Source organism: Catharus ustulatus, chromosome 1 (assembly GCF_009819885.2).
Source record: "Catharus ustulatus isolate bCatUst1 chromosome 1, bCatUst1.pri.v2, whole genome shotgun sequence".
NCBI lineage: Eukaryota > Metazoa > Chordata > Aves > Passeriformes > Turdidae > Catharus > Catharus ustulatus.
In genome coordinates this window covers 129,639,801-129,652,427 of record NC_046221.1, presented here as the reverse complement: position 1 = coordinate 129,652,427, position 12,627 = coordinate 129,639,801, and the positions used below count along the sequence as shown (strand labels likewise).

Below are 12,627 nucleotides of genomic sequence, written 5' to 3'. Positions count from 1 at the left end.
GGTTATTTGGGCTTGCCACCTACTTAGGATTTTTCCAATTTCGTTTTATTCTTAACCTCTTCAATCCTTGTACATTTTGATGTCCTCAGTCTAATCACAGTGATGATGCCTAGAACAGGAAAGATCTATTCCATTTTCCAGATATTCTTTGGAATTTAGTTGAAATATACATAATTCAGGGAAATATCTAGACAGATTGCTTTAGAACAGTGCAATCCACTTGTTTTATTAGAAGGTAAATGTGGAATGAGGGATTCCAAAACTAAATGAAAAAACCTGATGACATTAACACTCAATTTACAGACATAAGAGATATAGAGTAGAAAATGCACTAATCATGAACAAACATTTTAATCCTGCTAACTCTTTTAAGTGACTACTAAAGAGGAGAGACTTCTCTTTCCCTTGGAGCAATTGGAGGGCTGAAAATACAAAAATGAAACGGCTATCAATGGGCCAAAAGCAAACAGAGAACAGAATTTAATGTACTAATGAAAGTAATTGATGCTGGATCAAATTTCTCTCTTGATAAGATTTCAAAACCCACTAAGTACATACCACCCAGTGATGTGTGCATTCTTGGAAAAAGCTGCTGTGAATCTTCAAGGCAGCCCAGGCTTAAGTGATGTGCAAAGAACCTATGGTAATGATGATGACATTAAAAGGTTCATAGAACCAGTATCAACACCTAGAAGCAAGATGAAGCACTAGCTTTCTGCAAGGGATCATAGGCAAAACACAAAGCTATGAAAAAAGAGAATGTGAATTTTAAGAACAGCTGAAAACAGCAGGTGAACTCTTCCATCTACAGTCACCTAGAAAATAAGAAGCTTGAAGAACAAAGATGAGCTGGAACTAAAATTCTGTATGAATTAGAATTCTACCAAATAACTCCTTATTAGAAATTATGCTGAGCAAACACTGCAGTAATTTTCAGACCTTGCTCAGCATTTGATGCCCATAAGATGGTAAAATTACATTATCTAGAAAAATGTATCCCACAGGTGAGGGGATTGTGACACATAATCTCAGAACCACACAATAATACTGACATTAAAACCATTTGTTTAAGAACAAAATAACAGAATTTAAAGTTAATATTTCCTTTTATTCAGAAATGAAGCTATCTAATTTTGCAAAATCTAATAATATTCACAAGTAATAATCTAGTTTAAGCACTATGTAAAGAAGATAAAATGAACTGTATTGTTCCATCTTTTGTGAACTAGCATTATTTTCATGTGTTCTACTTCAAACCTTTTGTAAAAGCAAATACTGCACTTTAAAAAGCATTGTATTTTGCAAAATTTAGGTGGGTTCTCTGTATTTTAGAAATCTATAAAAAATACTGTATGGTCAAGCTAGAAATTGAAATCCCTTACAAACTTGTATTAACCAGTGAAACTAATCAGTGTTATTTCTCTGTTGAGGATGAGGAAAGTAGAAAGGAGAATTTTAAGTATGATGTTAGTGAATCACAGAGGAGAATTTTAACCATGATGTTTACAATTAAGTTTCAATAGTTCCCTGTCTGAGTAAACACATTCTTTCAGATTGAGGATCTTACTAATGTTAACAGTGTCCCTTAAACAAACATGTAGGACAGAATGGATGGACTTTGCTATAGGAAAAACAGTTATCAACCCTGTAAACATCAGTAAAAACAAGTAAATACTTCAATATAAGGAATTCCAATGAGGTTCTTCTAAAATGCATTTTTGGGTTTGTGTCCTGGAGAGAAGAAATGATACATTTGAAGAGGAATTCACAAGAAGTAGACTTTAACCATAAGATAGTGAGTTGTCAGGGAGCTTCAGCAAATCCTTCATGCAAAGAACGATGCAGAGCAATTGTCCTGCTCGCTGAAAACATACACGCTGCAAGAACTGTAGCCAAGCTTGCTTCCTAAATGATACTTCTTAAACGATTCTTAGCATCAAATATGAATGTGAGCTATCAGACAGAGCAGGGTAGAGAAGAAAATAGAAATGGGTTAATTAGGTGCAGAAAATACTAGTGTTGAGCATATACTGGAGCACATCTAAGTACATTACTGTTTTACTATAATGAATGATTAAAATAATCTCTCTTATTTTTTTTTTTTCTTTCCACTCACTATCACAGCTCCATTATGTATCATTAGGGAATGGAGATTTATGCATGCAAGTATCTTCCAGGCAACAAAAGGAGGATGTAAGGGTTGTTTAGCATATGGCAGAAGAGGAAGTTAACAACAAGATTCTAGTAGCTGGGTTACACAGTGGGCTTTGCCCACAATGGGCTCATTAACCTTAAGAAAATGAAAGATGAAAGAGGGTAAAAATCCATCTCAATTGGCAGTGCACTGTGCATGATATCAAAGAAGAGGTATTTGGTGGAAATTAGAAAATCTGAATATGGAATTGTTATGAAACAGCTGGCCAGTAATATTGCCTTTTGTGTTATTAACAGGACAATTTACAGACTTTGAGGCCACATTGATACCAGCGAGTTAAAGAGTATCAAGGAATATTTCCCAGAAACTGAGAGTAAACTTTCTGTAAATTTAAACAGAGAGAACGGTTACAGACACTGTTTTGGCTGAGGCCAATGAGCCTCCTCCTCCTAAGCGACTCCTGAGCACTGCTGAGAGTGTGGATTCATGCCTCCATGACCATTCCCCAGACACACTTTGCATGGGAACTTCCTGGTATTGAACTAAAATACTATATATTCAAGTAAATTTTTTTGAACAATACAGAAAAAGCCTGAGTTTTCTGAAGTCCTTTTTACCTGAAGGTCAACCTAGCCAAAGCTATTTAGTAAAGTTATATAGAGAAACCATATCTATAATTTTAATGAACAACAACCAGCCATTTTAGGACCAGGACACTGTATGCCATTAAGAAGGAAATACAGCAACTTTATATTTCCTTTATATGCAATCTCTGTGCCAATAACTGTTTGACAAAAGCCAGAGGGCACTAAGCCAGAGACTCCATTGTGGAAGGAAAGCCTCTCTGATCCAATGAAGAGAAAAACAAGATGCTTTGACCACCACTTAGGGAAACAATAACATGATCATCATCAATCAAAGTAGACCTGGGTAGTAGAGAAGACATTGCTACAGTCTCAATATGTCTAATAACACTGGTGATTAAGCCTTTATTTTACTTGCCAAAGTGTGTTGCTTTCTAAAGCAAAGTTTAGAGATCAACAGCAAGTGGGATTACTGCATAAAATGAGGTGAGGGTTAATCAGCTTCCTAATTCTTCTGTGCACATATTTGATATGAATATGCAAAATTAGAAGATGACTGTGAGACCTTCAGTCTGCAAGGCTGCAGTCACAATGAACCTAGGCCGTAAAATTGGAACCTAATTAAAGACATACATTAGGTTCATTCTTTGAGGACTAAAGAAATCCTGCTGCAGCAAACGTGGTTCCTTAACATCAATAAAACTTACTGCAAGAGGGAGTGCTTTCCAATGTGATCAAAACCCAGAGTCACATGAGAGTCAAAACTATCAGTAAAATGAGTTAGGTGTTCTGTTAAAAGTGCAAACCCAAATGAAGCAGTACACGTATGCAATGACTTTATAAACTGGAATTTGGATTACAATTGAAACTGCCTTTATAAAACGCCTTCAACAAACTCTTTTTAATTTTAGCAGGCAGTTATTCAGAAATATCATAGAGGGTCCTGGGCATCATTTATATTAAACATTTATTCTGGATTAAACAGATTGGAGTGGTCTAAGGGATGAACCAACTGCTTGATGAACTGACAATGTGAGAATCTATTTTGTGCTTAATGCAATATTACATTAAATATTGGCATACAAAAATTTACATACAAAATTCTAACCCATGTTTTGACTAAAGGACTATCATTCAAAAACAAAAAAGTATCACAATTATATATTTCTATTGCTTTTGTTAGAAAAACCTAGTATTGGTTAAAAAAAAATTTGTCTCTCTTTTCTGTTGTTTGTTTTTGGAGAAGTCAGATAAATCATCAAGGTCACAGCATCAGTGGAGAAATGTACTGAGTATACCCCATAGGAGTACATTTTAGTTATTCACACCAGTCTAACAAGCATTATATGAATGCATAATATACTTTGTCTTAGAAGGGGATGGTGACTGTGCAAGATGATCAAACTAATAAAATGAGAAAATCATCCCCTTATAGACTTACTGTTTGAACTTTGAGGAAATCCAGGTAAGGAGGATGGACCATTCATTCCAGGCAGAAGAACAGGAGGAAGGCCAGGGAGTCCTGGATAAGCTGCTGGCAAACTGATACCATGAAGGGAACTGCTGTCCATCATGCCTGGCTGCTGTACTGTTAATCCTAGCACATCAGTAGCCTTCTTTATGCGATCCAATTCTTGCTGTGCCATCAGCTGTCTAACCGTTGTGGGAGCTAAATAATCTTTCTCCCGGTCTAGCTGACTTCCCACAGTTTCTCTCACTTTTGTAATATGTTGTTTGGAAAAGATATGATCTCTTATGGACAAACGTGCAGAATATTTAACGCCACATAGAGAACATTCTGGCTTTGTCCCATCAGGTCCAGTCTGATTTATCATGAATGGCTTCCCTATGTTAATTTTGAATTTCTTTTCTTTAGCCCGGGCATTCTGAAACCAGACCTGAACCACTCGTTTGGGCAGACCAATCTCATTTCCTAGCATTTCACATTCCTGCATGGTTGGAGTCCGGTAGTCACTAAAGCAGGCCTTAAGAACTTTAAGCTGAAGGTTACTCATTTGTGTTCGGAAACGTTTGTGGCCTGGCCGATCACTGTTTTTGGATTTGAAGGGGTTGCTAGCTCCAAATGGGTTAGGTGAACTTGGATCAGCTATGCTTGAAGTTTCACTGCGATCGGCATTATCATCAGGGTCATCGGTAATGTAGTAACTTTGGTCGTGGTCGCCATCTTTCTCACTGAAGTGTATTGAAGGGCTTGTTAGGGAAAAGAGAAATTTATCATCAGTATTCTCATTTGTAGGTGTAGTTGCTGCTTTTGGTAGCGTGTCATTCACAAGCGGTTTTGGTTCTTTGGGAGGTGATGCAGGTTTTGCATCCCCTGAACTGCCAGTTGTGCTTTCCATTTCATTGTTCCCCTCATCCCCTGTTGTGGCATCACTAATTGCTGTATTAATTGATGAAGTCTCATCAAAGTCAGTCTTGTTTTGATCATATCCAGAGTCAGCAGGAGGGGCATTCAAATTTTCTATATCCTCACTAGACTCTGCTTTAAAAGAAGAAGGACTTAAAAGGTTCTTCGGTGACATTTCTGCAGTTTTGCTAACAGGAGTTGATACAGTGGAGGCTAATTCATTTTCGCTTGATAATTCAGTTTTTGCTAATGACAATGATGGGTAATCAAAAAATATGTACTTTTGTGGACTTTCTCCTCCATCTTCATTTGATATCAAAGGACTCGGAGGCAAACTATAGCCGGCCTGTTTTCCTTCATTCCAATGTCTAGAGCGGATGTGACTTTCTAAAGCAGACTTTGCCTTAAACAGAGCTCGACAAAAAGGACATCTTTTATGGGACTGGGCTGGACCAACTGCACGGAATTGTCCCTTTCTTTCTCGGGCTCTTGTGTTCTGAAACCAGACTTGTACGACTCTCTTTTTCAGTCCCACTTCACGTGCAATATGATCTAGCATCTTTCTGGTGGGATTGGAATCTAGCAGGTACTTTTCGTAGAGTATTTCCAGCTGCTCTGGAGTAATTGTAGTTCTTAAACGCTTATCACGATGTTGATCTTCTCCACTGTTTCCTCCCTCCTTCTCACTACAGTTATTGTCTTCTTTATCATCTAGTTTCCGTTTCAGGGAACCAGAAACTGCAGCAGGGTGTGCTGTATGTGATGAGCCAGTTTGTGGTGGCATCTGAGCAAGAGAGCTGTTAAGCAATTGTCCAGTCATCAAAGGATTATTTGGGTCAAATATCATGTAGGGCATATCCATTGGTCTTTCTAAAAACTGTGAGTGAAGAAATTGGTTTTGGGCTGCTAGGAAATGCATGTGCTGGTGCTCTTGCCAAAGTTCTAGGGTTGGAAAGGCAACTGTACACTGATCACACTGATACTGTAATAACTGAGGAGGTAGACTGTTCTGTAGAGAAGTCATTGAAATTGGCAAAGGACTGGAAGGAACAGGTGTGTTTTGGGATGCAGAAGGAGGTCTCCCTACAATCTGGGATTGTTTTTGTTGTGGTGGTTGAGAAGCTGAGGGCTGAGGGTCAGAAGATGTTGCTGGAGTAGACTGTACTGGTTTGGTGCTTTGGGAAGTTGTATCTGTTTGCTTAGAGGTGGTTTCATTTGGTTTTGGTTTTTCTGTGGACTCTGGCTTAGGAGAAGCCTTCTCAGGTTCTGGTTTAGGTGATGGTATCAAAGGAGTACTAGAACCAGAGCCAGAGCTTGCTGCTGTGACTGTCAGGCTTTTTGACGAGTCGTTTTGGCCAGAAACTGTACAGTTCTTATACACTGTTTGATCAGAGGCATCCATAGAGTCTTCAGTTTGGCTTTCATCTTGAGCATCATCGTCTTCGTCTTTATAACACTGCTTTTTCTGGTGTGTAATTAAATCAAAGATCCTGGGAAAAACCACACTGCACTTTTTGCACTGATACTGCATGTTACTGGTTCGGATGTAACGCTCATTCGTCAGTTCCCTTTTCTCATTGTCTTTAGTTTCAGCTTGATTCTCATAACTTTTGCGAGCTTTTTGCCGTGCATTTTGGAACCATACAACAATAACTCGAGTAGGTAGGTTAAGTACAGTTGAAAGCTGTTCAATTTCATCATCCTTTGGATAAGCATTTGTGTCAAAGAAGTCTTGGAGGACACGAAGCTGGTAGTCAGTAAACCGAGTCCTGGATGACCTCTTGCTGAAAGATGCATCAGACTTGTAGGGTTCTACAGCTGAAGGTTGGGGATCTATTCTGATATCTTCCAATACTGTTATAGGAGGATTGCTGAAATTATATGGAGAATCCTTATTTCTCTGTCGTTCTTTAAACAGCGTATTTCGAAACCAGTGCTTGATAACTTTCTGTGAAAGACCAGATTTCTCAGCCATTTCTTGGATCTGCTCTTCACTTGGAGAATTGTTGATATCAAAATAAGCCCGCAAGATTTTTAACTGGTCATCTGTGATTCTTGTGCGTGGACGCTTGAACTGAGAGTGCCGCAGGAAATTGGGATCTAATCCCAGCTGCTGCTGGCAAAGCTGGGTAAGGTCGGCAGATAAGGTATCCATTGGTGGCAGCTGGAGGGCAAGCTGAGGAGGCAGTGCAGGATGCTGCACTGGCTGCATCATAATTGGAGGGAAAAGTGGGAGATCAAGTGAAACAGGAAGCTGGACTTGGGGTGGGGCTGATGGTGGTGGTGGTGGAGGAGGAGGAGGTGGTGGTGGAGGAGGCGGTGGTGGAGGTGTAGGTGGTGGAGCCTGCAAAGGTGTGGGAGTTGTGTTCTGAATTTTTCCAGCTCCAGCTGAAGAAGGCTGAGAAGGAGTAGGAGGAGGAGGAGGAGGAGGTGGTGGAGGAGGTGGTGGTGGAGGCGGTGGCGTTTCTGGAGAAGATGGAGAAATTGGATAAAGCTTGTCATACGCTTCCCTGTACTGTCGGGCAAATTTTTCTAATGCTCCATATGGAAAAAAATGTCCATGCACGTGTTCTTGATGACTCTTCAAAATAAGAATATTGGAAAAAAGCTTACTGCAGGTTCCACACTCCAGTTTATCTGTGTTTTCACCATCCCCAGTCTTGCTTTTTTTCTGCACTTTTTGTCTGTTCTCATTGTATTGGATAACTAACTCAAACCCAAAGTTCTCTAACAAAGCCTTGGCTGCATTCCCCCTTGCTCCAGAAGCTATTCTGGGTGGTGGGATGGCTGGTTCTGAGGATTTTGGCTTCTTCATATCTTTGTTGTCTTTTAGTCCTTCATTCTCATTAGTAAATTCTTGCTTTGGCTTTTCATGTTTCTCAGAAACTTCTTCAGACTCCTTATATGATGGCATATCCTTTATCAGCTGGCAGTCTGTACTTACTAAGGTATTTTGCTCTGCTTTCATCAGCTTATTACTTTGCTGCTGCTGCTTTTGGGACTGAAGTTGGGGTTGGGTGGACTGATACTGTTGTGCCTGTTGCTGCAGTATCTGTAGCTGGGTTTGGCCAACATGGTGCTGAGTTTGTATCTGCTGCTTCAAATCTTCAAGCAGTGATCCTGTCATACCAGCCATTCCAGGCATACCAAACGTGGCAGAACCAGGCAAACCCAGATCTGGGCTTAAGCTAAATTCTGTCCCAGGTATATAGAATGGGAAAAGGAACTGAGGCTGTTGAAATTGGAGCAGTGCTTCTGGCGTCATTGGAAAGTGAGGCAAAAAAGCTGGATTGAGAAACTGCGGTTGAAAGAATGCAGCTTGTTGTTGCAGTTCATGCTGCAGTTGCATTTGAAGTTGTGCTGGTGACTGGGGTGGGTGATGTGTAGGCTGAGCAGAAATTAATTCAGAAGCTTGCTTTTTATTTAACTCTTTGGCATCTAAATGTGTTTCTTTGCTGTTAACTGCTGGTAAGCTCACAGATTCTAGAATTCCTTGGCTGGGGCTATTAACATTCCCTGCTACACTATTTCCGCTACTTATGTTACCACTTGGTTCTAGTTTTGCAGCCCTTGCCTTTGTCTGATGAAGCACAGATCTCATATGGATTTCCAATGTAGAACTTTGGCTATATGCAACATTACAAATGCTGCACTTGTAGGGTTTGTTGTCAGTGTTGCTGTTGGTTTCTTGAGGGACAGGACTTGATGCTTCCTGCAAAACCTTTTTGAGTTTATGCAGATGAGACACTGAGTTATAGTGGACCAAAAGAATATTCTTTTGGGTGAAAGACTCTTTACATACTGTACACTTATACGGGCGAGATGGATCTAGAAATTTTTCCATAGTAAAATTTGGCCCTTTTCTAAAAGGTAAGGTCCGCTTTGGTTCCGAGCTCATATCATCTGGAATAGAGCTACTATCACTTCCTACAGGACTTGCTTTACCTTCCTGGTCCATCTCATAATCTCTTTCTATTTCCTGCTCTAGTGCATGATCATCTTGTGCCATACTTTCACTTTCTGCCCACAGTTCACCATTGACAGGTAAAGATGCACACAGCTGCTGAAGTTCAGCTTCATTGAGTTCAGGGTGGCCTGCTTCCAAGTGTTTTTTTAAAGCCTGGAATGTACGGAAGCTACGTTGGCAAAGGCTACACATGGTAGCCGCCCGAATAGCGTGGTACTGGGAATGTATCTGAAGCTTCTGCATAGTCTTAAAAGCCAAGCTGCAATGGTTACAACGGTACTTGTAGACATGGCGGTCAGAAACAGAAAGCTGCTGCTTCTTCTGCTGCTCATTTAGCTGGTCTGTCATAGAGTCAGTGGTCTTTATGTCTTTACTGCTGCTCTTATTCCAATCTGGTGTTTCAGTAGATTCCTTAGGTGGCTTCTGTTCCTCAGTCTTAATTTCCATTCCAGTTTTTGATTCATCGATCCCAGGGGTACTTTTCTCATCCACAGGACTTTCACCTAGTTAAAGAAAGTGAAGTGTCTTTTACACACGTAGAAGAAAAAGCACACAGTATTCATTTTAATTTATTTTTCATCAGAAATCAAGAAAGGCACCTAGTATTCCATGTGTCAGCTTAACAAAATATAACCACCTGTCCTTGTCGCAGAAAACAAAGCAGGCGGGACAAACAGGAGTTTAAAAAGAGGAATAAAACTCATACACAATGATCAGATTGGCAGTGGCATCTGGCTGAGCAGTGCCATAGGGGGCTTTTCTTTGCCAGGAGTCCATTGGTACAATGGGAGCAGCAAACAAGAAAAGGAAATAAAGAGTAGGAAAGAGGGAAAGAGTAAAAAAAGGGGACAAGAGGTAGGACAGATGATTAGAAAGAGGATGATAGTGGTCTTAGAAGAGAGGGAGGAGCATGCTGTGACAACTAACAAAATTTCCTAGTACATAATACAGTAAGCGTCTAGGATCAGAAACCTGCTATTGGAAATGAAGACAAAAATCACTTACCTAACTTCCCCATTGATGGTGAAAGTGGCACTGTCTTTTGGGACTGGGTCTTATTTGTTGGTTAAACAAGGAGGATCTCACCCTCAAAGTGATAGGCACTGCTGTTTGATTTTACCTCCATCAATAGCAAAGAGTCATGTGCATTCCACTAACCTAGCCACATTCAGAACCCTTGCTAGATTTCTCTTTTTATCTCTGTGGCTATAAGGAAGCCAGAAAAGGATTCCCTTTGCTAAGTAACAAGCAGATTTATTTCTAAATTGCCCATATATAGTTTTTACAGGTCTGGGCTTTTTCTTGCATACCTGGATATTTCCCAGATCCCTCAGCAGTAATGGTTGCAGGTGTGTCACGTTCAGATTTCTCTGAAGCAGCTGCTGGCAATAGCATACTATTGGGCATCATGACATCTGGTACAGGAACCTTTGAAAACCAAGAATATGGTATTACTACAGAAAAAGTCCCACTATTTATTACTATGCCACAGTATGAAATTATAATTCAAAAGATTCACCCCATCTGGATGACTGGCAGAAATCAAGGTCCTGATTCAGTCCTTGATTATGGTTTCTGACAGATCATAATCCAGAGCATCATGTGTCTCTTTGTGGAAAATCAACTCAAAATAATCCACAAAAAGGGGATGCTATAGAACTACATGCACACAATATTTCATTGGTCTCAGTATCACCACAAAGAAGGTTTTGCTGACTTTGCCAGGGTCATTTGATTTATCAGGGGAATTTTTCTAGAAAAGAAGTTCCCCAAGTGTGTATCTGCTCATCAGCTCTAAGCACAAGGAACTCTAGACCCTCAGTCAAGTGGTCTCAATTATTTCTAATATTTTTGACATTTAGTTGGGAATGAGGTGGTAGATCTACAACCACACCCATATAAATGAAGGAATCATCTATGGATACAGAAGTAAATATTTAAGGAGCTGGATCACTGAGATTTCAAAGTACATTTCCATCTAAGGAGGCAAGACAACCAGAGCCAGTTTGTATTAGGAGGTCTGAATTTATGCTGTAATAGCAAATATGTATGAGACCTGGCTGTGTTTTTACTGACATTGTTTTGAATGGATGTTCGAGCTGCTCTTTTGCAGTGAATTTCACGTAAAGTAATGTACAGTAGAGGTCTACACAGGAATCATTCTACGTTTGGGAACTACATTCTTCAGGGAGTTCCTATTACTTTACAAGCAGAAGTCATAATACTTCTGAGACCTGGATATTGTTAGACCAAATTTTCAGGTATGCACTTAGAGACATGGACTGGCTTAACTTCTCCAAAGTTAATGTCAATGAGGAATCACAGGCTTTTTACATCTGTGAAATCCACCTTAAGCCATTTTCCCAAGGGATAGCAGTCACTGGATGAGCTGACAAGAGAACCTAAGAGGCCTGACCCACTCCCCTTCTCAGGCTACCTGAATACTATGTCAAAACAAATACATTGGCCACAAGGCCCCAGCATGTTTGTGCAGCACATGTTTGTGCATCAGTATTTGGAGCACTTACTGTCATGAGCAGCTTCTCCACACAGTCAGGGGACACACTGTGCAGATGGGTCAGATGAAGCTGGAGGTGCATTTTGTTGCTGAGGACATCTTGGCAGAGGGGGCAGCAGATAACAGGTTGCATTGAATGCTGTGACAGGACATGCATCTGGATACGATTTGGGTCCCTACCATTGTAGTTACAGTAAGGACATTGATAGAACTGGAAAAAAAAATCAAGTTAAGATACAGGCTATTAGTCAATGTGCTTTTTATAACTTGCTGATATAGCTATTTTAACAGCATATCATCTCTGTTTCATTCTTGAGTTATTTGAAAAAGAGTTCTAGAATGCAATTAAATGGTTACATTTCCTTTTACCTGCTCATGACAAAATTTATTGTCCTCTGGAGGCTTTGATTTTTTAGCTGTACCATCCTCTTCTTTTGCCAGAAGAAGCTGTTGTGCCCCTACCACAGTGTTCACTTTTGGTTCCTTCTCTGGTGTGACTATTCCTGTTTCAAAAACATAATTTTTGAGAACATGTTTTAAACTTTAAAATATCCTGGTTTACAAAGAGGCTCTGACTTCAAAGGTCTGTATTGTCTTTGAGGGTCTTTTTTTCGTTTGCTTGCTTGTTTTTTAAACGCTGAGAAAAAATAAAGTTGAATAAAACAAGTCTGGTAAGCACAAAGGTGAAAATACACTTTTATCCTTGATAGTCTCGAAATGCATTTAAAAATGGACTCTTCTCTACTGTTTATATAACCCTAGGTTGCCTTTAAAGATTAATCAATAATGTTCTTTCTTTAGCAGCTCAGTATGAATTTGTGTATTACATTAAAACAAATCAGCTTTTGCTTAAAAAGCCTGTTTTCCAAAATAATTAATTTGCTGCTGTTTAATTACCCTCTCTCTTTTCTAAACTGCCTGAGCAATATGATTATTGTGCTGTTTTGATAACTCCTGCCTGGTTACTATTCTGAAGCTAAATATAGCGAGGCTTTAAAAGAAATACTGTGGAGAATAGGATTTCAGAGCTAACTT

At 39.7% G+C, this 12,627-nt stretch overlaps 1 protein-coding gene across 5 annotated transcripts in view; it reads right to left on the bottom strand.

Annotated features, from left to right (window-relative positions):
* ZFHX4 (zinc finger homeobox 4) overlaps nucleotides 1-12,627 on the bottom strand; it is a 154,443-nt gene that overhangs the window by 5,909 nt on the left and 135,907 nt on the right. For all 5 annotated transcript variants that reach the window (XM_033054910.2, XM_033054894.2, XM_033054927.2 and 2 more), the window contains exons 6-9: nucleotides 11,962-12,095; nucleotides 11,603-11,803; nucleotides 10,385-10,502; nucleotides 4,181-9,577 (exon numbers count right to left, since the gene is read on the bottom strand). In XM_033054910.2, coding sequence (XP_032910801.1) covers nucleotides 4,181-9,577; nucleotides 10,385-10,502; nucleotides 11,603-11,803; nucleotides 11,962-12,095 — 5,850 coding nt within the window. The remainder of the gene's footprint in view (nucleotides 1-4,180; nucleotides 9,578-10,384; nucleotides 10,503-11,602; nucleotides 11,804-11,961; nucleotides 12,096-12,627) is intronic.